A 26,068-nucleotide genomic window follows, 5' to 3' on the forward strand; every position below is an offset into this window, starting at 1 on the left:
TCTTAAATTCAGACAGGCTTGGTGCAGTGACTAGTCATTAGCCTTTATAACAAATATGTTTATCCAGTGAAGCATGGCTGCAGCGTTCCTGCTAGGGATTCTCTAGAATGGGTACAGCCATACTGAAAGGGGACTTGAAGGCAGTGTTGAACTTGCAAAAACTTGTGAGAGGAATGTTGGACTTCCTTGTAACTCAGTGCAAAGGAAAAATACGGCTCTGTCACTGACCGTGTCACTTCTGTGTGGCATCGGTGCCCCTGCTAGCCTGTGTATTTCAGACTCTGATGGGCTAAGGAATTGCAAGTGTGTTGGAATTGTCACAGGTCTGTTGGAACTTGCACTAGGAGACAGAAATGGAGTAACTGATCGGAAAGCTGAGCTTGTATTGCACAGAAAGTGGTGGTGTGGTTTTGTTTCAAGGAAAACTTGTGGGGAAAGTATTTTGAGAGCCCATGCGCTGGCCTGCAGTGAAGCTGCTAAAATACTGTGAGCATTAATTGTCTTGATGCTGTTCGTCTTATGCTTTTCTGGGGCATTGAGATTTAAATACTTGAAATTCAGTATGTGAAAGGTTCAGTGAACAGAGACTCTGGTGTGAAACAGAAAATGGGCCTGGAATTTTGGCTGAGCATAATGTGCCAGCTAGGCAGGGAGACAGAACCAGTGTTAAACTGGCAGGTGATGGTTTTTATCTACTTATATTATTCAGAAGGCTCTGTAATAAATCACTGACTTGCAAATTTCCTAAGCCACTTAATTGAAGGACTTGCTTAGAAGTTTAATCCCTTCTAATTTTGGGCTGCTCTTTTATTTCGGCTGCAGCAGGATAGACAAAGCTTAATTCATGGTGGTATATAAAGCAGAAAAGTAATTTTATCCCCAGAACTACCGATGGTGTTGGGTGGAGGCAGAGGTAAATCAATATGGAGCAAATCCATAGCCCAATGGCAATTTGGAGATGTGGCTATGATTGTTTTATTTGTGCAGTTGTTGCTGGGGTTTAGAAAACAATTAAAGACTAGTAAAAGCAATGACAAATGATGATGAAAGGAATTAGTAAAAATGGTGGTAGTTTGAGCATGTTTCATCTTTGAGCTGTTACGGACAGCTGTAGGCTGGGTGGCTAGGCTGTTACTGGGTTTCTCTCAGTGAAACCCATGTTAATAGCAGTTTGCTGATGTGAAAACAATTATATTTAAAGAATGCTGAACTTTTTTAGTTTAGAATAAATAATCTGAATAATCTTTTTTTTTTTTTTTAGGTCGAAAAAGAGGAGAGAATAACTGGGTCTTCTAGAATCAGCTTGCGTATTAAAAGGAGCTGTTCCAGGAGCAAGGTAGGCAAGTAAGTACTGCTGATACAAAAGCCTTTTTTCCACAAGTTAGCTGTTACAGCTCCTAGTGCTGGTATGTCATCTAATGAAAAATTAACTGAAAAAAGTTGTCCTTGCACTGCTTTGCTGAAGTGGCATTTTGAAAAACACTTCTAAGTATCATCTTTGCAATTCTGCATTCTGTAAAGAATGTTTCAGAAAGAGAAATGGAAAAAGAAAACTAACTAAATGCAGAGAAAAACCAGTACGTAGTTGTAAAAATAGTATCTGGCTGCTACTGGTCCAAACAGCTCTTAGCAACATGATTACAAATCTCCCTAACTGAGTTCAAGTATGAGTGCAGAGGCTAGTGTTTATGAAAATATTTCTGCTTTCCTTGGACTAAAATGTGTTCTGTTACGTTACAAGCACCTGAAAGGAGGCAGCATCAGCTTGCTGTCGTTCTGGGGTCCTCTTCTGGCACAGAGCCCCTGTCCTGCCACCGCCGCCTCCACCAGGAAGAGGAGTGTGGCCACCACCAGCCCATGTGGCCACCACCAGCCCGCGACTGCTTGCAGTGACGCCCAGGTAAGGCAGGGCCGGGTCCTCCCCTCCTGCAGGCACCAAGTTACAACAGAGCAACGTGAGGAAACTCAAAACACAGTGACTAAACTGGGGCAAGGGTAAAGCCTTTTCACTTTGTGTGACCAGTAAGCGCAATTTTTTATTATTTTAAACCATTAATTGCAGTGTTTGTCTGAAGTTCTTCTTGAAGCACATCATGTGCCTTACAGCTCTCAGCTGTGTCACTGTTCTGATATTTTCTTTATGCGCCAACTGGTCAAACGTAGCCTTTGATAGACGCATGCTATTTTTGGCTTTGCACATAAGAAGCTTTTTTCACGTGAGCATTATTGTGAGTTTATAAATTCTTTATTGAAAAATACACTTGCAATATTTTCATACAAGGTAATGTAAATGGTACAAAGTAACAAGAATTGTCTGACAACTTCATAAATATTTTTACAGAAACATCTACACAGCTGCTCGACTTCAGCCTTCGTTACACAGGTAAGAATGAAAGATGCTTCTATTTTACCTTAATTGAATTTACAGTGAAATTAAGTCCTAAACCTTCCCATTATTCAAAGGAGCAGGAGTGAGTGAAAACATCATGTTTTTGTTTCACTATAAAAACTTATAGAATCAGTATGTGCTAAATTTTACATTGAACAGCAACACTGTCCCCCAGTTGTCATTGAAAATGAGTAAATCGCTATAGTATAGCACGCCAGGTATTAGGAAAGGACTTAAGCATACCAACAAGGTTGGTATTTTAGAATTATTTTAAATGAAAACAATTAGTCGGTCTAATTGATACATGCAGTGCTTGCTGATCCTGTTAGTAGGGGAGGGATTTCTCTCCCCGGCAGCCTGATTTTTGTCCGTAAAACAAAACAAAACAAAACAACCCCTCTGTCCTTTAAAACCAAGCAACAAAAAGCTAAGTATATGTTTTTAAGGGGTTGAGGCTACCTTCCTCCTGAATAAGTAAGATGGCCAGTTCCTGACTCTCAAAAAGAACAATATGCAGAAACATTGCTTTTTTTCAAGGCATTTTATATGCTCATAAACATCCCTAGCTTCCTGCATTCATTACTGCATGCACATTAAGTTAAAATTAATTCTTAATGCCATTTGCTGAAGAGGGGAGCTATAGGATGTCAATTTGAAAATAAATACAAAAGTCAAATTGCTTCAATAAAGAAAAATATCTGAAGTCAGCCTTTTAAAAAAAAAAAATTCACATTTAGAAAGTGCCATTGCAAATATACAGCAAAACTAATCTGCCTTAAAAATGATGCTTCACAGCCCTATCAAAAGTGCCACCTTTTGAACAAGAGTTCACTTTAAAACATTGCACAGCTAAAAACAATGCATAACAAAATTAGCTACTTTTATACAAGGTGCCCAAACGTTAAAGCGAAATAATGTGATGGTTTTCAGGGGCACACAGAACATCCCGAATGTAAAAGTATCCATTCAGATAGGAATTTTTTTTGTTTTGAGCCCTGAATTAAGCTAGCTTCCTTTTCCAAGGGGAACAACTAGATTTTCTAGAAAATCACCTAAGTCATTATTTTTGTGGAGGTCATTAATGTTATATATAAAAAAAAAAGACCCCCTTGAATATGAGCATCTTGGCACCGTGCTCCCATGTCTGATACATACATAACTTCCTTGTCCAAAGCTGAAAAGGTAAAGCACTGACAAAAACAGTGTAAGTAGACTGGTTAGAGCAAATGGATTTAAATACCTGTTGCAAGGTAAGAAAGCTGTGTTAGGGATGCATCCTCCAAGTAATAAAAAGCTTTTTAACTGCTTTCTCAAGCCAAAGCCTGAAGACAGCTCACTTGCCTTATAATTAGCTTAATGATGGGGCAAGTTTGAGTTGCAGTTTGAAATGCATCCTCAGTGTCCCAGGCATCGTAGGAGACGCCTCCTGCCGCTTCCTGCCACATCCAAAGGCTCAGCGCAGTCTGGCAGGAGGCAGTCATGAGGTGGAAAGACAACAAAAGACGACAGCCTGGTGTTTGCAAGGCTCGGTGAACCAGTGCGATGCATGAAGCTACCTGGCCCCATGCAGCAGGAGAGAGGGAATTCCCGTGCTGGATGACTGACCTCAGTGAGACCCCCTGTCATTTGCCACATCCTGTAGTCGTCTTAGCAGAGCGGTGTGATTTTCCTGACAGATCCGCTTAGCTGGTGCTTCGGTACCGTCTTCTAAGAGAATGCCTCTCTTCTTTGTTGGAGTTTCTCCTGTTTTAATCATGCTGTTAATTTCCTTTAGCCTCTGGGGAGAAGCAGGAAAAAAAAAGGCAGAATTATCTCTCATTATTGCGGTGTCCTGGTTTCAGGTAGGACAGAGTTAATTTTCCTCCTAGTAGCTGGCAGGGTGCTATGTTTTGGATTAGAATGAGAAGAGCGCTGATAACATGCTGATGTTTTAATTGTTGTAGAGCAGTGCTTACACCAAGCCAAGGACTTTTCAGCCTCTCTCTGTCCTGCTAGCGAGCAGGCTAGGGATGCAGCAGGAGCTGGGAGGGGACAGACCCAGGACAGCTGACCCAAACTGGCCAAAGGGGTATTCCATACCATCTGACGTCATGCTGAACAATATATAGGGGTGGCTAGCCGGGGTGGAGGGGGGGCTGGCTGCTCAGGGATAGGCTGGGCATCGGTCAGCGGGTGGTGAGCAATTGCATCGTGCATCACTTATTTCGTACACATTGTTACTATTAATACTATTATTATTGTTATTATTATTGTTATTCTTTTCCCTGTCTTAATAAACTGTCTTTATCTCAACTCACAGGCTTCACTTTCCCGTTTCTCTCCCCCATCCCAGAGAGGGAGGGGGGAGGGTGAGCGAACGGCTGTGTGGTGTTTGGCTGCCAGCCAGGCTAAACCACAACATGCGGCTACCAAAAAAGTGAAGTTTTTTTTAATCCCTTTACTGTGATCTCACATGTGCCTTATTTCTGGCAATTATACAAAGCACTTGCTGTAACAAAGTAACCCTTTTGACCACTGTATTGCTCTCTCTCAAGCAAGCCCTTTGTACAAGCTTTTTTGGTGCTCTGGTGCTGTGCACATAGAGGTGAAAGGCCTTCCTGCTGTAGTTATGACATGTTATCTCACACCACAGATGCAGCAGTTCCGATCCTGCATGAAGATGCTTCCCGAGGAAGACTTCTACTCCATTCTTGGTGACCATATATCACAGGATTTATGCAGCCTGTTTCGTATTCACTTGGTAAGTCTGTTCACATCGAGACATTTTTCCCCTACTAAGCAGTTAAGAGGGTATGACCATACTTAGTGTTCTACTCCGTCAAGTGTCTTCATGCCAAATCACCCATCCTGTTACCTGAAAGCAAATGGCACCATGGCCATGCCTCTTGAGTCTTCCATGTGTACCATTACAAAGGGTAACTTTTCCAAGTACAGAAGTAACTTGGACACCTAATTGCTTTATAGCTTCTTAGATATGTGAACTGTCAATTTGGAGAGCGTTAGGTGACAAAGTACACCTTGTACAACACATTTTTCTGTTTGTATTGTTCGACTTTCTCTAGTTGCACTACCAAAAAGAAAAGGTAGAATTAAGGATTTGTAAAATCAAACTAAAACACTTTAGTCTTACCTTAGATGGGCTGCTGCTGAAATAATAGAATATTTTCTCTCGAGGAGAGAGAGTAGGCTCATTTTTGTGTGGCGAGATGTATACTGGGTGATTGTGGGACAGCTGTATTCTGCGCGGGGAGACGATTCTTACAAACGGGTAGGGCGAGAGCGGAGGAGAATCGGTCTGCTCAAGGGAAAAAGAAAAAGCATTCAATACGAGCTGTCTAATCTCAGTAAGCTACCTACAGTAAGGCTTTTTGTAAGTTTGTCACCTTAAGCATGGTTTAGATTTTTTTTCCAAACTTAGGTCATACCCTTACCTATTTAGAACATGGGCAAGTTCGGTCATACTTCTAGGCCATACTAATATTTTACTTACTTTAACCGTATCCGAGGCTGGTGGATGACATGGCTTGGTGTTGTGTATTTCATACGTGATTAATTAACAGAAGTGCTTAATATTTCAGCACCAGAGTATGTCCTTGAACTGAAATTATTGTCAGTAAAAAAAAAAAAAAAAAAGCCCTTGAATTTGCTTCCCTTAAAATGAGGTTAGCTAAGAGTATTTTACTGCATGTACAACAAAACAAGATGTATTTACTAATGAAAAGCAGAGTTAACTTACCCCATTTGAAGTATACTTCAGGGCAAACTCTTTAATCTGCTCAATATAGATGTTGTTATAGAATTGTATAAGGTCCCCTCGCTCTTCCTCCTCAGTGTCGCTGTTGGCACCAGTCAGCCGGGTCGGCGTAGGGGGAGCGCTGTTGGGATGAGGTACAGGCAGGGTGCTGCTGGATCGCATCACGGGGCTGGAGTCTCTGCTAGCTGAAGAGACAAGAGCAAGCTCTGCTTTATTCAGTCACAACTGCCTTGGGCATTTCAATCATTCCGATCCCAGACAGTCAGCTGCACACAAGAGCTGCATTCCACATTGTTAAATTGCAGTACGGTGACCCTGAATTTGGTGTTGATAGCGGAGATCGTGATTTTGTTGCCTTAGCATCCTTCCTTACAAAAAAGCAGTATGTTGTTCAAGATATACCTGCTGAGTATATGTACAGACACAGGCTTTAAGCTCAGCTAAAACTCCATTTCTCAGGAATTTTGCTATAATTTTAACAGTAGCTTGCTCTTGTTGTCAGCTGGCACAATTTCAAATAAGGAATGTCAGTCTTTTGTCAGCCACTGATAGGAATAGATGTCTTGGTAGTACTTCCTGCTGGTTTAATGTGGGAAGTTGCAAACAGTATGTACCTTTTTTTTTCCCCTCCCTGCCACCTTTCTGTGACAGAAAACATTAAGATCTACATTTATACTGTCATCTATTAAGTAGCTGGTGGTAAGAATATACAGCATTAGTTACTTGCTTTCCTGTGCAGAAGGTCATTTGAGGAAAATGTGTTAGTTCAAATGTCAAGGAAAGACTCATCTACACTTCGGAGACAACAGATTTGCTAAAATAGATGCTGTGGGCGGCTGGTTTGTTCTTAGCTACGAAGCCAGACAGCTACTGCTTCTCAGCTAAAACATTAAAAGAAACTGCTGCAGCTCCATGATGGTTGTAAGTAAATGAGTAGCTGAACAGGGGCCAGCACTGGTCTTCCCTGATTCACAAAGACGTGTTCCTTGGCGTACCAGCTTATCTCAAGAGTTCAGGCTGCCATTGTGGTGAACTGAAGCTAAGCTATGCAGTGACTGATTCAAATGGTCCTGCTTCAAATGTAGTATTGAGCTCGAGTTAGCAACTCGTTAAGAGTATGTTCTTAGGTGTATCCAAGTGTACCAAAGAAGGATCTGTTTGGTGTGGGGCAACACAAAATCCAACTTGTACTCCATGCATAATGTTTCGGAAGAGGGATTAAAAACACATGCAGTTTGGAAACACTCACTTTTTTCTTTGTTTTTCTCTTTACTTCTGTCCGTAGGTGAGTTCTGCTGGCTGCTACTATCGCTGCTGCCAGACTGTCGTCGTCGTCTCCTGCCTTTTATCAGGACGCTCCGATACACCTGCAGGGAAAAACAGGAGCATAACACGGGAAGTATGATTAAATGTGTGGTTACATAGTCAGGGAACAATAGGATGCATGATAGAGCTGCTTTTTAGAAAACTTCTCTGTGGTATCAGATTGTTTCCTACAGGGGAAAATACAGCCTCCTACAATGATGATTATTCACTAGGCACTGGTGCTGTAGCTTGTAAGTGAAAATATTTTCAACTATAGATATAATTTAGCATAAAAAGCTTTTGGTAGTGCAGGATTTTGACTCTGTCTTTAAGGAGAGTGCTCACAGACTGCGTATATTTAACATTGTCTTACTTTGAAAATCTCTACATTCCCAAAGGCATTTAATTAACCAGAAGCCACATCATTTAATAACATCATTTAATATTAACTGTACTTACATGACTCTTGGCTTGTGGTTGTGTCCGATAGCAGCGCATAATGTTCTGAAATGATCTGTCATCCTTAGTAACCTAAGGATAGACAAACAGACAAGATTAAAATTGTTTCTGGTTTTTCTTTCCCCATGATTTCTTTAGGGGTGGTTGTTTCTTGGGTAGGTTGTTTGAGGAATTTGTAGTCATAGCATATTAAGCCTTAAAAAAGGTGTTTTTATTCACCTTACCTTAGACATTACATAGATGGCACACATGAGCAGCTGATCCAAGTGTCTGTCCATCATGATTTCAGGGCAGTGCACCAAGGAATACTCAAAACAAGTCCAGATCTTTTTCCGCAGCTCATCAGATATATCGAGTTTGACACAGAGATCCCGTAGACGAACACTAGCTAAATGATACACCTGTTGAAATTGAGACTATGCTTAGGAGCACATCAATACTGCTTTTCTCATCCAAGCTAAAGCACAGTTCAGACTTGTACAGCCTGTAGAACTTGTGCAAATGGTAAGTCAAAAGAAGAATAACTAAATTTAACTTTTGTGTTTACTGGTATTGATGCTAAGAAAGCATTTGTTTGAAGCTTAAATTCTGGAATTATTTGCAGTGCAGGAACAGCACCACATAACCACTGTATTGAATAAATAAGAACATCTCAAAGATGAATTTCTTTCTTTTAAAGAGCCTTAAAGAAAATGGACACCTTTAAGCAGCTGCTGGCTGCTACTCCACAACTAGAGCAGTGTTAATCTACTCCCTTGCCAGTGCAAAATGGTCTGCATACCATAAGATATGTATCCGAATAGACTTAAGGTATGCATTAACTTTTAAACTGAATATTCTCTTACCATTATTAAAAATAAGTAAATATTTTTAAATCATAGAGGACCTACCGCAATACAAACTAAACAAAGCACAAATCAGACTGAAAAGTACCTTTCTAAAGAAGAGTGAAAGCGAGCCCATCTTCCGGGGCCTGACAGATGTGGCAGTGGCAAGTTGCTGGGTTTGTCTTTGCTCTCCAGGAGAGATCTGCTGCACAGTTACCTGGCCTGGTAGCTGTAATGTTGCCCCAGTCATCTGGGCGTTCAGGGTACCAGCAAGAGTCTGGGCGCTGAGGGGCTGAATGGAGCCAGAGACAGCTTGAGGCTGGGTTCCTACATTTACCTGGACTGGGAAGAAAGTTATTCCCCCATTTTCATTGGCAATACCTGTAATTTAAGAAAAAGAGTCTGAAATGAGAGCAAGTTTTGGTGGTATGAATGATATTTTGTTTGTTTTAGTAATTCAGTAATTCTTTTATTAGTTGCTTATATAGCATATTATAGATATGAAATTGTTTCATCAAAATGCTTTGGACTTTTTATCATAAGAAGACAAGAATATAATGGAATTTAACTAATTTTTAATAATAATGCTACTTTCTTCCCCTGCCAGTTGAGGAAGGAAGGGTTATTGAAATACCTAAGTTTAATAAACAGTTGTTGGCAGTCAGAAGATCTTTGTGCTGTCAGCGTTCTGTCTCTAAATTCTGCTCACCTATGCATACGATTTTTCCCCAATTATTAATTTTTAAACCTGCTTTTTTGCCACTGGCATGCTGTTCTCCCTAATGTACTCTTCTGCGTACAAATACTCTGATGGGAACCAGCCTAATCCTACTGTTGCTTTTCCCTTACCTTGTACAGGTATTGTAACAGTTTGCCCGTTATTGGCTGTTACGGTGGCAGTTGCCACTGTGACCAGCGTCTGGCCAGGCACAGGAGTTACGGACATTGCTTCGGGATTCATGTTCTGCACAGGCACCGTATTTACCACGGGCTGCTGGGAAACTCTTACTGGAGTTCCGTTGTCAGAGGTATTATCGTTATCAACAAACAGTCTTCTCCTGGTGGGATTGGCTGTAGGAGAACTGTATCTGTCATACAGAGTCGTGGGAGAAGATGAGAGGCCTGAGGATTTTAAAAAAATAATTAAATATATATATATATACACACATTTAATTCTTGTATAATCCCTTATTATACAAATATATGAAAGAAATCTAATAAGAACCAAAACTTGTCAGCCAAAGTTCTTCTGGAAGTATTTTTAAAAAGCTGTCTACATTTGTTGCTTACAAATCACTCTTACAGATGACAGTGTTCAATATTTTTCTAAACTAACATATTATGTTTTATTTTTTTTCCCAGAAAAAAAATGAGGTTTCACAGACGTAAATATATAGCAGAGCTTCTATTCTGGTATAACAATAAAACAAACTGTTTAGGGGCTACTGATTATGTGTACATATGAATATATGTATTTACATATTTGTCTACACACACATACATACACACTGTTCATACACACAAAACCCTGAAACCACCCTAACAAAACACTATTTTGATTTGAAATAACAAATGTATCTTAAGCATCGGACTTAACTACATGAGTTGCAATAGAAATACCATTTACAAGTTTCGCAACTAATTGTACAGCGCCAGAGTAGCTTCCTTCTGTAACGCCATTTAGGTTTGTAAACTAAAGGTGTGGTCTAAGAACAATAAATGTGTTATGCTTTAAAAATCTCACCTTTTCCAAGTCCTCCACTTTCAGCACGAACCTCGTTTATTCGTCTTGGCGTCAGTGGAGAACCTACAACACTGTTCGCAGCAGATCTCTCAAAATACTGAGGTGGCAGTACCTAAAATAATTGTACTTTTATTAAAGTGTCTCTATCACAGATTCACTGCCTAACAAGTTTTTAAAAGCTTCTAACCTAAAACATTTGAATGGCAAAGTATATGGAAGAAAATGAAACAATGAAGAGCATTGAAAAACTAACTTAAAACCCGTGTAGCGATTGTACAAGCTATTGTGTCCACTCTCTCTTATCCTGTCTGAATAGTAAGACTATGTGAAGTTATGTAATGTAAAGAAGTGCCTACCTCTTCACAACTAGGAACTTTGTTTTCATTATCTCTGATTCTGTCCCACAATATGGATTCCTGCTTCCATGCCATGCTTTCCAGGATCTGTTCTTCAATATGATTAAGGTGTTTTACTACTTCCCGGCAAAGTCCATCTTCTGCTCTAATAAAAACCTCGATTACCTGTAAAGCAGAGAATTATGAACTCCACATAATACTAAATAAACAGTGAGTGATAAGTGTAATATACTTGTTTTCATGTGTTTCTTCTTACAGAAAGCTCTAATTCCTAATTTTCAGGGAAGAGACTAGTAGAAGTATCAGGCTGCATCACTATGGTTCAATCAGCTGTTGTCCTGCTGGTTTATCAGAAGATAGGTATTGGTATTTTTCTAAACAAACAATAAAACATGTCACGCACTGTTTCAGAATAGCTGCTACAACAGCTCATTAGCTGGTTCAAGATGAAATGATACTCTGTTAGTTATTATTTGGGCACACTGCTCCTGTGTTAAACTGAGAAACAGTATTTTGATTTTTAAATGCCCAAGCTACATCCCAGAATGACAGCCAGCTATAAAAATAATATATCTTTCAACACAAAAAGGGTAAAAACTGAGAATGAAGAGTTAAAGTACAAATTAACATGTAGGTAAGGAGATTACTTAATACAAGGCAAGAGCATGCATGACTTGATCAGCATTTCTTAACTGTTACACACTGTACCTTATAAAAATGATAAACTGGAATGTCAAATATTTCAATGATGAAGGGGAAGTTTCCAGGTGGCTTATAGGTAAAGGTAATGATCTCAAGGCAACACGCCAGCAGAGACCGGTGAAACACATCTTGCTCCAGTATTGCCTGCAAAAGAATTGCACATTGTAGTGCTTAATTTACAGTGTAACTATAGAACAGTAAAATGCTTTCTGTTCTGTCTCAGCAGCAAGAGTATCAGGCGTTTAAAAAAAGATCTGCATTTGTAGGTGACAGAACATAATCCAAAATGAGACATCTTTTACTCTTTAAAAATTTTATTTATCCTTTTTGTTTGCAAACACAAATGATTTCTTGTACAGTTTTTCTTTAATTAAGGTACACTTTGAGGCTACTTTTCAGAAATTTACCCTCATTTAAAAAAGCAGTTTGTCATGCTCTACAACTGATTTCCTTGTTACAGATCCAACTTTAAAATGAGGCACAATTTGATTAGTTTTCCTTACAGATAAGTCAGTGTCTCCCAGTCTCCTCCTCTCTTGCTCAATAACCGACTCCAAAACCTTGTAGTACAGTACCTCAGCACGACGAAAATGCTTACTGGCCACATCTGCAGGAATTTTAAATAGAAATATCATGAAATAGAATTCAAAAATCATTAGTTGTTTTAGCTTAAGATAATTTACTTGGATTTCTGTGCGGCAGGGGCTACAATAAATCTGACTAACATTAAAAACTTAACACTAACTGTGGTATCTCTCCCCTATCCAACAGAAAACACTGAAGCGACTGTGTTGACAGGAACAGACACAAAGAGCATCTTCATAATTTACAATCCATCTTTGCTCACTTCACAAATCTTGACAGCTTTGCAAATAAATACTTTGTGTTTATACTAGCAAGATTTTAATTAATATCTGTACTAACCGAACTAACTTGTATTTAAGCCAAATTTGCTGTAGGAATTTTGAAAAATGCAATGAGTCAGGTTTTTCCTTACTGTTACAAAAACTCATGCTATCAATATTCTTAGACTTGAGATGAAAAGTAGTACCCTCTCACAATGGGGCTTGGAACTAGATGATCTTTAAGGTCCCTTCCAACCCAAGCCATTCTACCCTTGAGAGGGCTTTTTCTTTCCCTTCTGTAGAACTTGGAAGTATCATCAAATTCCAATGATTTAAGCCAAGTTTAATTATGAAAGTTTTTACAGGGTTGAATGTTGCCATGTGTTAAGAATACCAGGAAAAGACAGAAGTAATAGAAAAAATATTCTTGTGCTAAAGCAGAGCCTCTATAAAAACACAAAGTTTACTTAAAAGAGATCAGCATTTTTAAATGCACTTTAATCTCTATTTATGTAACTGAAATGTTTCCTACCTTTAGAAAAATTACTGAATTCTCCTTCAGACTGCATGCTCTGGCAATAGAGTTCACACATTTCTTTTACTCTGCTTGCAATAGATTGAGAAGGATCTCTGGAACATGCCCTGAAAATACAAATTAAACATTTTCAAAGTCCTATTCCTACTAAGACCAAAAAAAAAAAAAAAACAAAACCAAAATCTACAATTTGGATAATATGATTAAAGCATGAAGCTTTAAATATCTCAGACAGGACTGCAAATACACACGTGTGTAGCTGTAAAACACCCACAGTGTAGTATTATTATTGTACGTATTGTAGTAAATACATGTTTTCATTGTAAGGGTTCAATACTTAAACAGCATTTTCCACGTGATACAAGAAGTGGATTAAAATACATAGTACCTAAGGTAAAAGTTTATCTGCATGGAGAAAAAAAATATTTTTAATTCCTCCAGTATGAAGTGACTTGCTAGGTGGTGAGGTTTGCTAAGTAAGAAGAAAAGCCTTGAAGAAAATCTATTAGCAGTTTGCTGTTCAAGAAGCTCAGAAAGTTGGGTTTAAAATGTTGTGTTTTCTTACAGCTGTCAATCTCTCAAGGACAAAGGCACAGAAATAAAGAAAAGAGTGTTTTGAAAGCTTAGTATCCCTCTGGCTCTTATATTACTACAGAACCTTTCATGATTTTGCATTTTAAATTACACTATCTCACAATAACATTTGTTATTATAACCCTACTTTTTAAACATTTTTTTTTGGTTATCAAACATCATATAATATAAACATCAAACTTACCTGAATATTTGCTCCAGATTTTCACTGGGGGCATTTTTCAGCCCGGCCAGCATGGTGTGAAGGCGGCTCAAGCTGTATGTCGCTATGGAAACAGGCGTCACATACGGGTTGCTCTCTTTAATGTACTTGCGGCCGGTAAGCGGGGTTGTAATCCTAAGGGATTTGGACTAAAAAGACAGAAAATAAGCACACAACTGTCCAGTGTTACAAAATTCAGAGCTTACAACCTAGAAGTGTCGGTCTCTAGAATTCTTTAACTTGTTACAATATATATCTGGGGAAAAAGACTAGGAATCAAACAACCCAAACGAGTTATGTCTCAGTCGCCAGCAATGACTTTATCTCTGTCACCAGGATGTTGGTATCAAATGCTGGTGTACGAATGCACAAACAGAGACGAAATGACCTCACACTGAAATGCAGATACTGGAGTGAAGCACGAAAGAGGCTGTCCTGGTTTCAGTTAGGACAGAGTTAATTTTCCTCCTAGTAGCTGGCAAGGTGCTATGTTTTGGATTAGAATGAGAAGAGCGCTGATAACATGCTGATGTTTTAATTGTTGTAGAGCAGTGCTTACACCAAGCCAAGGACTTTTCAGCCTCTCTCTGTCCTGCTAGCGAGCAGGCTAGGGATGCAGCAGGAGCTGGGAGGGGACAGACCCAGGACAGCTGACCCAAACTGGCCAAAGGGGTATTCCATACCATCTGACGTCATGCTGAACAATATATAGGGGTGGCTAGCCAGGGTGGAGGGGGGGCTGGCTGCTCGGGGATAGGCTGGGCATCGGTCAGCGGGTGGTGAGCAATTGCATTGTGCATCACTTATTTCGTACACATTATTACTATTAATACTATTATTATTATTATTGTTGTTGTTATTCTTTTCCCTGTCTTAATAAACTGTCTTTATCTCAACTCACAGGCTTCACTTTCCCGTTTCTCTCCCTGATCCTGGAGAGGGAGGGGGGAGGGTGAGCGAGCGGCTGTGTGGTGTTTGGCTGCCAGGCGGGCTAAACCACAACAGAGGCCTAACTAAAAAACGTCAGCAGTCCCCTCCCATCCTTTGAGTACCAAAGGCAGCTGAAGCTTGTAGGAAAACTGTACTGAGCCAGGGTTTCCGGTCAGCAAGGGTGACTCTTAGATTAAAAAAAGTCCTCCTGAATGTAGCAGAAACAATTAGCACTTCCATTCTGTTGCAGAAAGTATTTTTTTTTTTATTTTTGTCCTCAAGAACGTTGAAAGCCATCAACCAACTGTCAAGCTGGAAAAAGATCACATTTCTGTGCTCCAGCCTGCGTTACCCTTCTGTGCTCTCTGATCTAACTGTACTGATAGAGCTCACATCCTTCAGCTACCTGCCTCATATCCCTTCTCCTTTAAGATATTTTTTCCATCTTCAGGAACATTTTGGTGTTCTGTAATCACAGATAAATATGTCTGCTTTCTGCATGGAGAAATACTGTCCAAAACCCCCCACAAAATTAAACAATACATCTAAGCAGTTGCAAAATGTAACTCAGTGATGCTGTGTACACTGCCGGAACAGCTTCTCCAATAAAGATGGTGATTTTTTAGCATCTGTTACAACCAGACACAGACTAACTCAATGCCTTCTCCATAAAAACAGCAACAGACCATGTCAGACTCACCCTGTCAAAGTGTTGCTGCAGATTATGCTTCACTTGTACTCGTTCAGCTGTTTCCATTCCTGAAGTTGTATTTAAGCACCTTGTGAGAGTTCCAATTTCTTCATCTGCATCGTCCCCAAGAAAGATTCGCTCATCCAGATTTCCTACTGACAAGACGTACTCCTCGTAAGCCTTGTTGATGGCTTTGCTACAACAGAGAGGAAAAGACAGACAAAAAACCCCTTTATTTAGTGCTTCGTTTACCTGTTTAGTGAATGAGCACATTTCTGGCCTGTCAGAAGTCTACCTCAGAACTTATTTTAACCATTTAAAACCGACAATATCTAAAACATGACAGCGGCAAGAACATTATTTTTCCATTATATCTGCTGGCTTGCCGTTTGGTATGGCCATGGGAGGAACATAATACTGGGAGCTGGTGTTTGGCTGGAAACTCCTCCAACCTTACTCATCACAGCACCATAAACTGCAGTTGCCATTTTCATACCATTTAAAAGAAAACAGTAAGTCCTACTCATAGCATCTCTAGGTTTAAAAAGGAATAAACACCAAACCTGATTTTTCCCTCAGGCTTGAGCCCCACTCAGTGTGCCACCACAGCTTTTTCTTCCTAACATTTACAATTATGTACAAAAAAAATCAAGGAAACATAGAAACCAGAATAAAAGCAGACATAAAGTAACACTATACTAAGGAATCATTCCTCTTATGCCTCAGGCCATACCACCTCAAAGAAAAGGAACTGAAACACAATTCAATGTAATACATAAACACTAATAAATATGCAAATCAACTAGCTAGCATTAATGTTAATACACAAGAGTAATGCAAGTGCGATTGTGTTACAATTCAAGGGGATAAAAACGCAATCCAAACCACAAATAAAGTTGACTCACAAGCTATCGCCGAAGTTTCCAGGATCTAGAAATCCAGTCAGATTTTCATCTTTTCCTTTTAAAAGCTGTAAGACAGTTAAGAGCAAAGGATGGACATTTCAGTTCTTGAAAAAGTCCTGAAGATAATGACTAAGGAGATTTTGTTCTACATCAGAAATGTACTGACCAACCTTTTTGTCAAAAAGTTTCCGAATATATGGCTTCCAAAAATGTTCCTTTATGCCTTTTGCTTCTAAAACTAATCCATAATGTAATGAACACAGTTCTTCAATGATGCAGGGAGGATCAGATGACACTTTATAATCCTTACTGTGAAAGTCTTCAGGTAGACCTACAATTAAGAACAGTGTATTATTTGATTTTGCAAATTCATACCCTATCTTCTTACTAAACTAAAATTCTGTGCTGTGTGGTCTCAGGTAGTGTGAAATTAAAATGGTAAACTAATTAGTTCCCTTGAAAGAATAACTAATTGTAGAGTGCCCACTCAACGTAAACAATCAAGGTGCCAGCCTTGTTTTTGAGCAGTGGAGCTTTCCAAACAGCTGCCTCCTGGGCGCCCTCTGGTCTGACTGTGTCCAACAAGGACTGTGTCATTATAAACCCTTCCACTGACGGTAACACATCATTAACAGCAGTGTTTAGATTGGAAACTCCTTCAGTGGTATTTCCAGAGTATATAAGTCCTTGACTTAATATACTATTTACAGAATTCGATAGTCTGTTATCACATATGACATTAGTAGGAATATAACTGTGTGGCCAGACAGAGAAAATAATAATTCCCACATATTTCAAATTAGTATTACTTTATTTATTCTGTACTATGTATGTTCATACTCATTTCAGCAGCCTAAGAAATTCCTGCAGACTTCGGATAAAGACTTTTTTTTTTCAACGTACCTTTAAAATTAGGATTCAGGAGTTCTTTACGGTTAGGACACTGCAGAGCATTTCCGTATACTAGATCCAAAGCACATAACAAGAGATGGTAGGAATTGACCAAGTCATCACTGATCATAGGAAAATTACCTTTAATTTCAGAAAGACACATGAAATTAGTTAAAATTAGCATAGATTTATAATTACTTTACAAAAAACTACTGAGATTTGTATTGCAATCAATAATGGAATCTTTGAAGCACAGATCTGGGTGACTAAGATTCGAAATATCTGGATAGAAACACAGGGAGTAAAACAGACACACACTTACTAACATATAGCAAATATAATGATAAAATACATTTTCAGGAACAGCAGCAATCATACAGGAACTCAAATACATTGTGCTGTTTTGAAAACAAACCTTACAGAGATGCTGATAAGCATACTGCAGGCTCCCTCTTTCACAGTAACCTGATCAATCAGTGCATAAGTAACTTGAAGCAGCATGAACTAATGTGAAATGCCCTAAGGAAAAAACTTTGTTACCCTGACTCTGGGAACACAAGCCCCAGTGCCTGGCAGTGTTACTTCTTCAACAGAGTCTTACTCCATCTCCCCGAGGCGGAATGTTGTTCTGAAGTCGTGTAAGGGGAAGAATGGGTTTTGACTGAGACTATCCTTTTCCCCAATTTTGCATTGCTATGGAATGTTGCAAAAAACTTTAACTCCTGCTAGGATAGAGTCAAGTGTTCAGATGTCCTGGGAACAGCAAGCCCCGCACCCGTCCAACAGCCCCCCATTCTTCAAAACAAATCCAATTCTGTTGGGGGCATGCTCATTACAAACATACATTGAACTTTATTTCTCTTACGTTTTACAAAAGTCTTTACAAGTGTGTATCTTTAATCTGGTTTACAATGTACTTTTCTTTTATATACCTCTAATATAATTTTTGTTCATCATCTTTCTGTAGAAAAGAATACTTATATTCTTTTACCACCTTTCACAGAGGTTATATTCAGATTCCTAACTCTTTACTAAACTCATTTAGGTTTGCGATATTCCTTTAGAGGAATGATCAGAGCTAAAAACAGTTGTAAAATCAACTATGCTGTTAATTCATATCATAAATCACAGTTCCATGAATTTATACGTACAGTACGATTTTCTATCACTTTTTCAATACTAATAAGTCTTTTACTCTTCTTTTCAGGTAAAGTCCTAACCAGTTAGCTGAATGCACAATGAAAAATAGGGGCAGCTCCCAGAAGAGATCTACCATATAGCAATAAACTCATGTAGGACACATCGAAATGTATATATGATTAAAGCATTTTCCTACACATGTTGTTACTCTTCTACCAGTAACGTACCGGTTTGTTCAAATTTATATCCAGTTTTCTGATTGTATGTTTGTTAAAAATAATTTGAATGTAGATAATTGGAACTATTTAAAATAATGACGTCTACATGAAATCTGTGTTATCTGTACACTTTCATCAGAGTTATTTCCAAATCATTAATAAGTTCACAACAAAGAAATCAAACTCCTAAATATAACAGAAAAATGTTAATCAGTATCTTAAAGTAACTTTTATGACAGGATCAATTTCATAAGCATAAAGTCTAGCGTGGCAATAGCTACTGCCAGCAGTCAAAAATAAATCTAATTTTACATTACCAGTATGTTCATACAAGTGATTTGTTAAACCAGTGACATTTCAGATAATAATTTACCACTCTCTTTCACAACTATCCTGGTTTCAGGTAGGACAGAGTTAATTTTCCTCCTAGTAGCTGGTAGGGTGCTATGTTTTGGATTAGGATGAGAAGAGTGCTGATAACATGCTGATGTTTTAATTGTTGTAGAGCAGTGCTTACGCTAAGCCAAGGAGTTTTCAGCTTCTTGCTCTGTCCTGCCAGCAGGCAGGCTGGGGGTGCAGCAGGAGCTGGGAGGGGACAGACCCAGGACAGCTGATCCACACTGGCCAAAGGGGTATTCCATACCATCTGACGTCATGCTGAACAATATATAGGGGTGGCTAGCCGGGGTGGGGGGGCCGGCTGCTCGGGGATAGGCTGGGCATCGGTCAGCAGGTGGTGAGCAATTGCATTGTGCATCACTTGTTTCGTACACATTATTGGTAGTAGTACTATTATTATTATTTTCCTGTCTTAATAAACTGTGTCTATCTTAACCCACAGGCTTCATTTTCCCGTTTCTCTCCCCTGTCCCAGAGAGGGAGGGGGGAGGTGACTGAACAGCTGTGTGGTGCTTAGCTGCTGGCCGGGTTAAACCACAACAACAACCAAGCATGAACTAATAAAGAAGTTATCTCAGTGCAGCAACAAGAGATCTTTTTTGAATTGCCATTTTAAATAAATAAGTTATAGAGTTTAAAAATAAATTCCTAAAAATAGTAGGCAAGAACAGCACTATCGCTAAACACAGAGTCAGTATCTTACGTGCACCGTGTACCAGAGGTACGAGCAAGACCTGCACTTTGTGCACTGGTGGAACTGAATGCACCACCGATCTTGAGGCGTGCAGAAATATCACGGTGACAAGCCTCAACTTGCCGCTGATGTGCAGTTGCCATGATAAGGGTTACTGCCAACCCTCAAAACACAGTGAACAAAACTTAACAGGAATATTTAATTCCTCAAATGGTAAACATTTAGTTTACATTTTTGTACTGCCACACTTTAATAAAGTTACCACTAGTCACTTAGTAATTTCATAGTTCATCAATACTGTAAATTTGTTTGTGTTTTTTTTTTCAGCTTAATTGGCTGTGTTATCAGCACAGTATTGCAGTCTACAAAGTTAATTCACATGTCTGAAACTGCTCACCAGTGAACTCGTAGTTAACTGACGATGCAGCTACTCAAACATACCAACCAAGAATCCAGCAAGAACAAGACTCGTATCAGTCCCTTTGCGCTTTTGCTGCTCTACCCACAGAAGTGGAGTTTCCATAGCAAGCAAAAGAAAAACTTGAGACATTTCAGACTGACCCACTTACTCTCTCAGCTGCCCAAGTGTGCTAACGAAGTGAAGTCCTGACTACTGGAAAGAGGTATGGTAGTGACTCTGCTCTGGTCTCAGGGGAGTGCAAAGAGACATTTCATACTGCTTGAGAGCACTACTCTGAAGTGCAGGGGAAAACAAACAAACAAACAAACAAAAGATGTAAAATAATACTGTGTTTCAAGGATGCAAGTAACATGCTTGTTTAGGAGAAATCTCTCTTCCCCTGAAACATACAATTTGCACCCTGTTGGAAAAGACAGCTTCTACATCAGACACAGGTGTTTGGTACAGCACCCGTGCAATACCACAGCCTTCCCGATCTTTGCACAAAGAGACGATGGTGATGGTCCAGTGATATTGCTGGTAACTCTTCCAAAAAGAACTTGCTGACAACCTTCTGCTCTGTGGTACAGTGTAGCAGGAAAGGCTAATCTGTACTGGACAAAATTAGTGCCAGATAATTCAATACTGTGACAACCTACTCTGTCCTATCCTCAAAGCAACCAATTAAGGAAATCACAGCACGCTGCACGAACCTTATAACTGATTTACTTTAAAATTCAAAGCAAAAACCCCACAGTCCTTCTTTTCTCCCTTTCCTTTTAGAAATGAGACTACTAGCATTCTAGAAGTTGTCCTGAAAAATATAAAAACTCTGGAAATTTTTAATGGATAAGAATCTTCAAAAGTTCCTTCAATTATCAGCATAAGTTTTGTCTTTATCTGCCTCAAAACAGCGTCTTACTTATACGGAATTCCCAGGGAACTTTCACCCAAGCCATACCTGAAGTCCCAGGTAAGCAGAAACACCGTAACAACCAGATTTGATGAAGAAAGACTATAGATTATGTGATGACTGAACAATTTAAGGCTAAAATTTTGGGGAGCTTCACTATCCTTTGTGCAAAAGGATTTACTCCTGTTCCCTCTTGTGGCCCATCAGTCATTATCAAGAAAAAAATGCTGCAATTCTTTGCTATTCATATTAGCTTTAAGGGTGCTTTTACAATAGTGATTATACATACGTTGCAACAATTACGCATACATTGCAATATACTGTCTCTTCACTGCACTATTTCTATGGAATCCTATTAACAGAGGATTTCCCCTTGTGTATTTGAAAGGAATCCGAGTCTTCAAGGCAACCAGACAGTTACATATACACTGTTATGTCCAAAAAGCAAGGGAGAGTCATCCTTGTGAGAAAGACATATGCAGACCTACTTAGTAATGCACATTATTATTTGATATAGTGACTGTGTGCACATTTTTTTAAAAGGGTGAGGGGGCAGGTTATCAAAAGAATTAGAATGCTATCTGTGATAACAGCATGAAAGTAATCACACCTTGGGTTTTATGATACATTCTTACTACGTTACAGAAAAAAATCTATTAAATATTATCACCATTGTTGGAAACTTATGAGGAATTTAAATTATTCTTTGTTCCTAGTGAATATATATCTGTATCTCATATTAATTACAACTATCTCTAAATATGAATTCACTAAAACTCTCAGCTAATTTTACCTTGGAATTACAGCTTAAATTGCCAAAATACTGGAAACATCACAGCGATATTTCACATAAAAGCTACCGTCAACATACAGCTTACCTCTGAAGAGCAGTAAAACATACAGCTGGGGAAATTAAAACAAGACGATCCCTTCTGCAAAGGCCTGTAACTGCCCAGTGTTTAAGGATTGATATGAGACAAAGACTAACAAAACCAGGTCTGCAGTATTTAATCCAGTTCAAATCTCTTACCTTTTGCATGAACAAAGAGCACCCAACAAAAATGGAACACTTCAGTCACTGTGCACGGTTGTCGTCTTTTGGGGAAAAACAAAGCAAGAAGACGCAAAGTAAGCTCAATGAATTCAGACTGACAGAACACCACACAACATTCAATCATTCTGAAAGAAAATTAGGCTTTACCATGGAGCAGCCAAAACCTCTCCCCCCAAACCAAACAAAACACACAAAAACCTGACTGAGGTAATGAAAAGGCTGCACAGTGCTTTACTGCAGACACAACAGGAACCCTGGTCTCAGTCTGCACGCTATGATTTGAACGTCACCATGGCAGTCCAACATGAATTGAGAGCTGGAGCTGAAATGCCTTCTTCAGGAGTATTCTGAGCAATATAACCACGTATACATGTTCTTGGAGGAATACATTACACAGCGTGTTGATGTTAACATCCTGTTTGGTCGCAAGTGCTACCTATGTACTTAGGTAAAGCATTTTTGTATGTAACTCTACAGGGTGTACAGAATGCAAGGCAAATTCATTCAGGGTGAGGCCATGTTATCCATTTTTCTAGTTGTCTGGTCAGCCTTAAATCGTTTATTTGGTTACGTCAGGTTATATAAGGAATGTCAAAACTGTTATGTATTTCACGCAAAAACCAGAAGTATCATCTTCTGACTTGATTTTCAGAATTAGTTCACACCTTACCATCCAAGCTAACCAACTAGCAGGGCTCCTCCTCTAATTGTAGTATTATACACACAGTATATTATAATTTCAACATTTTGTACCATCTTAATGCTTCTCAATACATTTGTAACTCAATTTTGGTTACAAATACCACTAAGCTATGCTCACAAAAAAACATCAAGGAAAAAAAAGAAGAAAGCAAAGAAATGTTTTTTTTTCCTAATATTTACAGTCTATCTAGCACAAGCCGTGCATAATTTTACAGCTCTTATAGTATCAACAGTGACAAAGAAACAAAGCTTCCACTATAAATTAAAACATGCAGAAGATCTGTCTCTATGGAGAAAACTACAGGAATTAATGTGTAGTGAAACAGACTGAGTTGTTCTGTGAGCTACTGAGGCTGTCAAACCATAAAATGATCAAATTCTTCCAGCCTTCCCCACCTTACAAATACTAGTACTTCTCTTGCCTAGAGGCTGGTTTTCATTTTTCATCTTTTTCCCCACCCCTAAATCACAGAAACTTAACGGCTTTGGGACTTCACGCATCCTGTCAGATCTGACAAGCTGGAAAAAAAGATTCCAAAACTTCTGGAAGCAAAGACAAACAGACCACCTCTGATATCAGAAAGAACTACTATGAAAACACAGTTAAAGCACATTTACAACAACCAAAAAATTTCAGGATATTGTTGTGACAGCGATGCTCTAAAGTCAGTCTGGAAATTACAGAAAGGTACCTCTGTTTCCTTCCTCTCTGTTGACGAGGTTGATCTTCTTGAGGATATCTGAAGATGTCCTGAAAAATGGGCTCGTACTTCTTAAAAATTACTGCAGAAACTGTAAAGTTTCTCTCCAGTCTCTCGGTTCGTTCTCTGAACTGGGGGGGTAGATTCGCCATGTCTTCCCATTTTTTCATCTTGTTAAAAAACTCAATCAGGCTGAAAATACGGAACAGGTTAGATCTCAGAGATTGTTGTGTGTTTTTTTTTTTTTTTCAGAAATATACCATACATTTTTATTTATTTATAACAAAAGAGCAATTGCTACTTTCCTAACTACTGATAAAATGGCAGCATTACAAATGTGACAGCTGTAGTTCAAAGTGTTCAGAGCCGGTTCTTCACCTACACACACGGACGGGCTTTCGGGTAGCTCGTGGCACGTTGCGATACCCTCTGCTGATGACCCTGTTAATTACACGTTCAAGGTTCTTGGCTTTTCCTCACAAAGATACCATCAGCTCCAGCAGGCAGCTTACTATAAAAGCAGACTGCTGTCATTTTTCTGAATAATTTATCTACTGAAATAAAATAAAATCTGACCTCTACTGAACACTGAAAAGCTCTACAAAGTAGGAAAAAATACAGCGTATCACTTTTACACGTGTACATTTCAATTCATAAATTTGGCTTCCATTCATTTTCACTCCTTTTTCTAAGCATGCTTTTTCAACGTTATTAGTCTTGCATAGTCCAAATCACAGAAACTATTTGTCCGTATTCAGTTCCTTGAATAGCTGATTTGGAAAAAAATGCTTTTGAAGCAACTCTTCTGTATTGTTTAAACAAATAATAGTGCTCCAACAGTAAAGGAGACAGAAAGTGCATAACGAACAGTCACGTAAGCATCCTTTTTTTGCTAATCTACTAAATTGCTACAAAACAACCGCATTGCTGATAAATAACATCATTTGTTTCAGGAAGTTCTCTTTCGTTACGCTATAGACAAAAACGCTCGAACAAAGTTTGTCAGAACCTGACATTGCTTTTGCATCATAAAGCAAGAACAGATGAAAAAATGAAAGTCTTGACAAAAAGAAAAAAAAAGCGAAAAGGTATTAACGTTGTCACAAGCAATGAAAACAGTTACTCTTGTGGGAAGCTCACACTTCGTTCAATGTTCAAAAAACTGTTCTTCACGGGTTGGTTTCTTCCCCTTTTGAGCATACAAAGTTAATCTCTAATTTTGAAAAGCAGTGTTTTTATGATATACGAATGACCAAAATGGAACTGTCCTACTCGTGTGGCAATGAGCTCTAGCGCACAGATTCCCACTGTGTAAATTCTATCTGTAAGAGCAGGAAGCAAGAATGACATCCATCACAGTTTCTAAGTTTTCCAAACTGACAAGTAGCCCTTGAGATTTTGTGTTTTGAAACTGGCCAAAAGAAGAATTACCTTTGCTCCGAGCAGCGCAAAATTCTGGTTAAGGACACGAAATTTCCCTCAACCGTCCCTCTGCTCATGGTTGGAATCGCTTTTCTGCAAGCCACGTACAGGGCGCAGGCCAGCCAGTGCAGATCATTTCCCTGTGAAGTAAACACGGCGATCTAAAAGCTGTCAGGAGAAGGAAAACCTTTTTCCACTGTGCTGAGGGGAAGTACAACCCGTGTCCTGAACCAACCGTGCCCAACCACCGAGGAAGTCGGTTCCCTGTCTCGGAGCTGACACCGCCGCAGCGTGCTTTGAACACATAATGCTGAAGGTGTCAAAACAGAAGTTACGCAATTAGCAGTTACGTTAATGAACTTCAGAGCTGACCCACAGACCAGCAGCACGGTTGGTGTCGCCCCCCTCCTAGAACAACACTCAGCGCGTGTAAGAACTACCAACAAACTAAAGCAAGCAGCGGCTCCTTCCCGGGGACGCCCCCGCCCCTCAGCGGACACAAGCCCCTTCCCCACGCCGCCCAGCCCGGCAGCGGCCCGGCGGGCACCTGCACGGGGGAAGCGGGGACCCGCGGGGCGCCGGCACGGCCCCCCCGCCACGGGGCAGGGGCTGGGGGCGGGAGGGGCCGGGCCTGTCACGGCCCGCCGGGGGCTGCCAGCGGGCGGCGGCCCCGCGCGCCCGGCCGGGCTCCCGCAGGCCCCTCACACCTCTGAGGCCCCTCACACCCCCACCTCCAGCGTGTAGTTGCGCCTCATGCTCTGGAAGCTGAGCCAGGCCTCGGAGCGGGCTCTCTCGTCCATGTTGAGGCTGCTGCAGAGCTCCTCGTAGCGCTGCCGCGTGTCGCCCTCCTCGGCCGGCGGGGACGGCCCGCGGGGCCCGCAGGGGGGGCAGGGGCCGCCCCCCCCGGCCTCCGCCCGGCCCTCGGGCTCCCCCCCGCCGCCCGCCATGCCGCGCCCCGGCGCTAGGGGGCAGCGCCGCCCCGCCCCGCGCACGCGCCACCCCCCCACAGCGCCGCCCGCTCCCAACGGCCCCGCCGCCGCCGCGCCGCCGCTCATTGGCTGGCGGCTCGGAGGGGCGGTGCGCAGGCGCGGTGGGGGTGGGAGGGAGCGGTGGAGCGCCCGCCCGCATGGCTCCCGGCGGGCAGTGCGGGCGTCGTGACGTCATCAGGCGGCGGCGGCGCGGTCATGGCGGCGGGCGGGGGGAGGAGGAGGAGGGTGGGGTCTGACGGGGGCGGGCGGTGCTGGGCACCCGGCGCTAACCCAGGCGCGGCCCCGGCCGGGAGAACACCGGAAAAGG

General features: G+C 40.5%; 1 protein-coding gene and 1 long non-coding RNA gene across 4 annotated transcripts; one reads left to right on the forward strand and one right to left on the reverse strand.

Annotated features, from left to right (window-relative positions):
* Window positions 1–1,744: 1,744 nt before the first annotated feature.
* RBL2 (RB transcriptional corepressor like 2) lies at window positions 1,745–25,754 on the reverse strand. 3 transcript variants are annotated; one of them, XM_040570929.1, is made up of 22 exons: window positions 25,504–25,704; window positions 24,782–24,912; window positions 23,342–23,542; window positions 21,924–21,988; window positions 17,142–17,270; window positions 16,409–16,569; window positions 16,239–16,303; window positions 15,343–15,529; window positions 13,695–13,861; window positions 12,914–13,023; window positions 12,040–12,143; window positions 11,543–11,680; window positions 10,835–10,999; window positions 10,479–10,590; window positions 9,584–9,856; window positions 8,841–9,115; window positions 8,132–8,308; window positions 7,908–7,979; window positions 7,431–7,510; window positions 5,017–5,131; window positions 2,342–2,378; window positions 1,745–1,900 (listed from the first exon to the last, which is right to left on the reverse strand). In XM_040570929.1, the coding sequence occupies exons 1-21, from the start codon at window positions 25,570–25,572 to the stop codon at window positions 2,376–2,378; spliced, it is 2,799 nt and encodes a 932-aa protein (XP_040426863.1). In that variant the 5' UTR covers window positions 25,573–25,704; the 3' UTR covers window positions 1,745–1,900; window positions 2,342–2,375. The 3 variants fall into 3 exon arrangements, with proteins under 3 accessions (XP_040426863.1, XP_040426861.1, XP_040426862.1); XM_040570927.1 differs by lacking the exons at window positions 1,745–1,900; window positions 5,017–5,131 and adding exons at window positions 5,520–5,684; window positions 6,126–6,328 and having other exon boundaries at window positions 2,227–4,166; window positions 7,393–7,510; window positions 25,504–25,754; XM_040570928.1 differs by lacking the exons at window positions 1,745–1,900; window positions 5,017–5,131; window positions 25,504–25,704 and adding exons at window positions 5,520–5,684; window positions 6,126–6,328; window positions 25,008–25,228 and having other exon boundaries at window positions 2,227–4,166; window positions 7,393–7,510.
* On the forward strand, window positions 8,276–9,763 carry LOC121076538. Its single transcript, XR_005823578.1, has 2 exons — window positions 8,276–8,411; window positions 9,593–9,763. It is a non-coding gene; the product is annotated as an uncharacterized LOC121076538 (long non-coding RNA).
* Window positions 25,755–26,068: the final 314 nt, after the last annotated feature.

This window comes from Cygnus olor, chromosome 12 (genome assembly GCF_009769625.2).
Source record: "Cygnus olor isolate bCygOlo1 chromosome 12, bCygOlo1.pri.v2, whole genome shotgun sequence".
Taxonomy (NCBI): Eukaryota; Metazoa; Chordata; class Aves; order Anseriformes; family Anatidae; genus Cygnus; species Cygnus olor.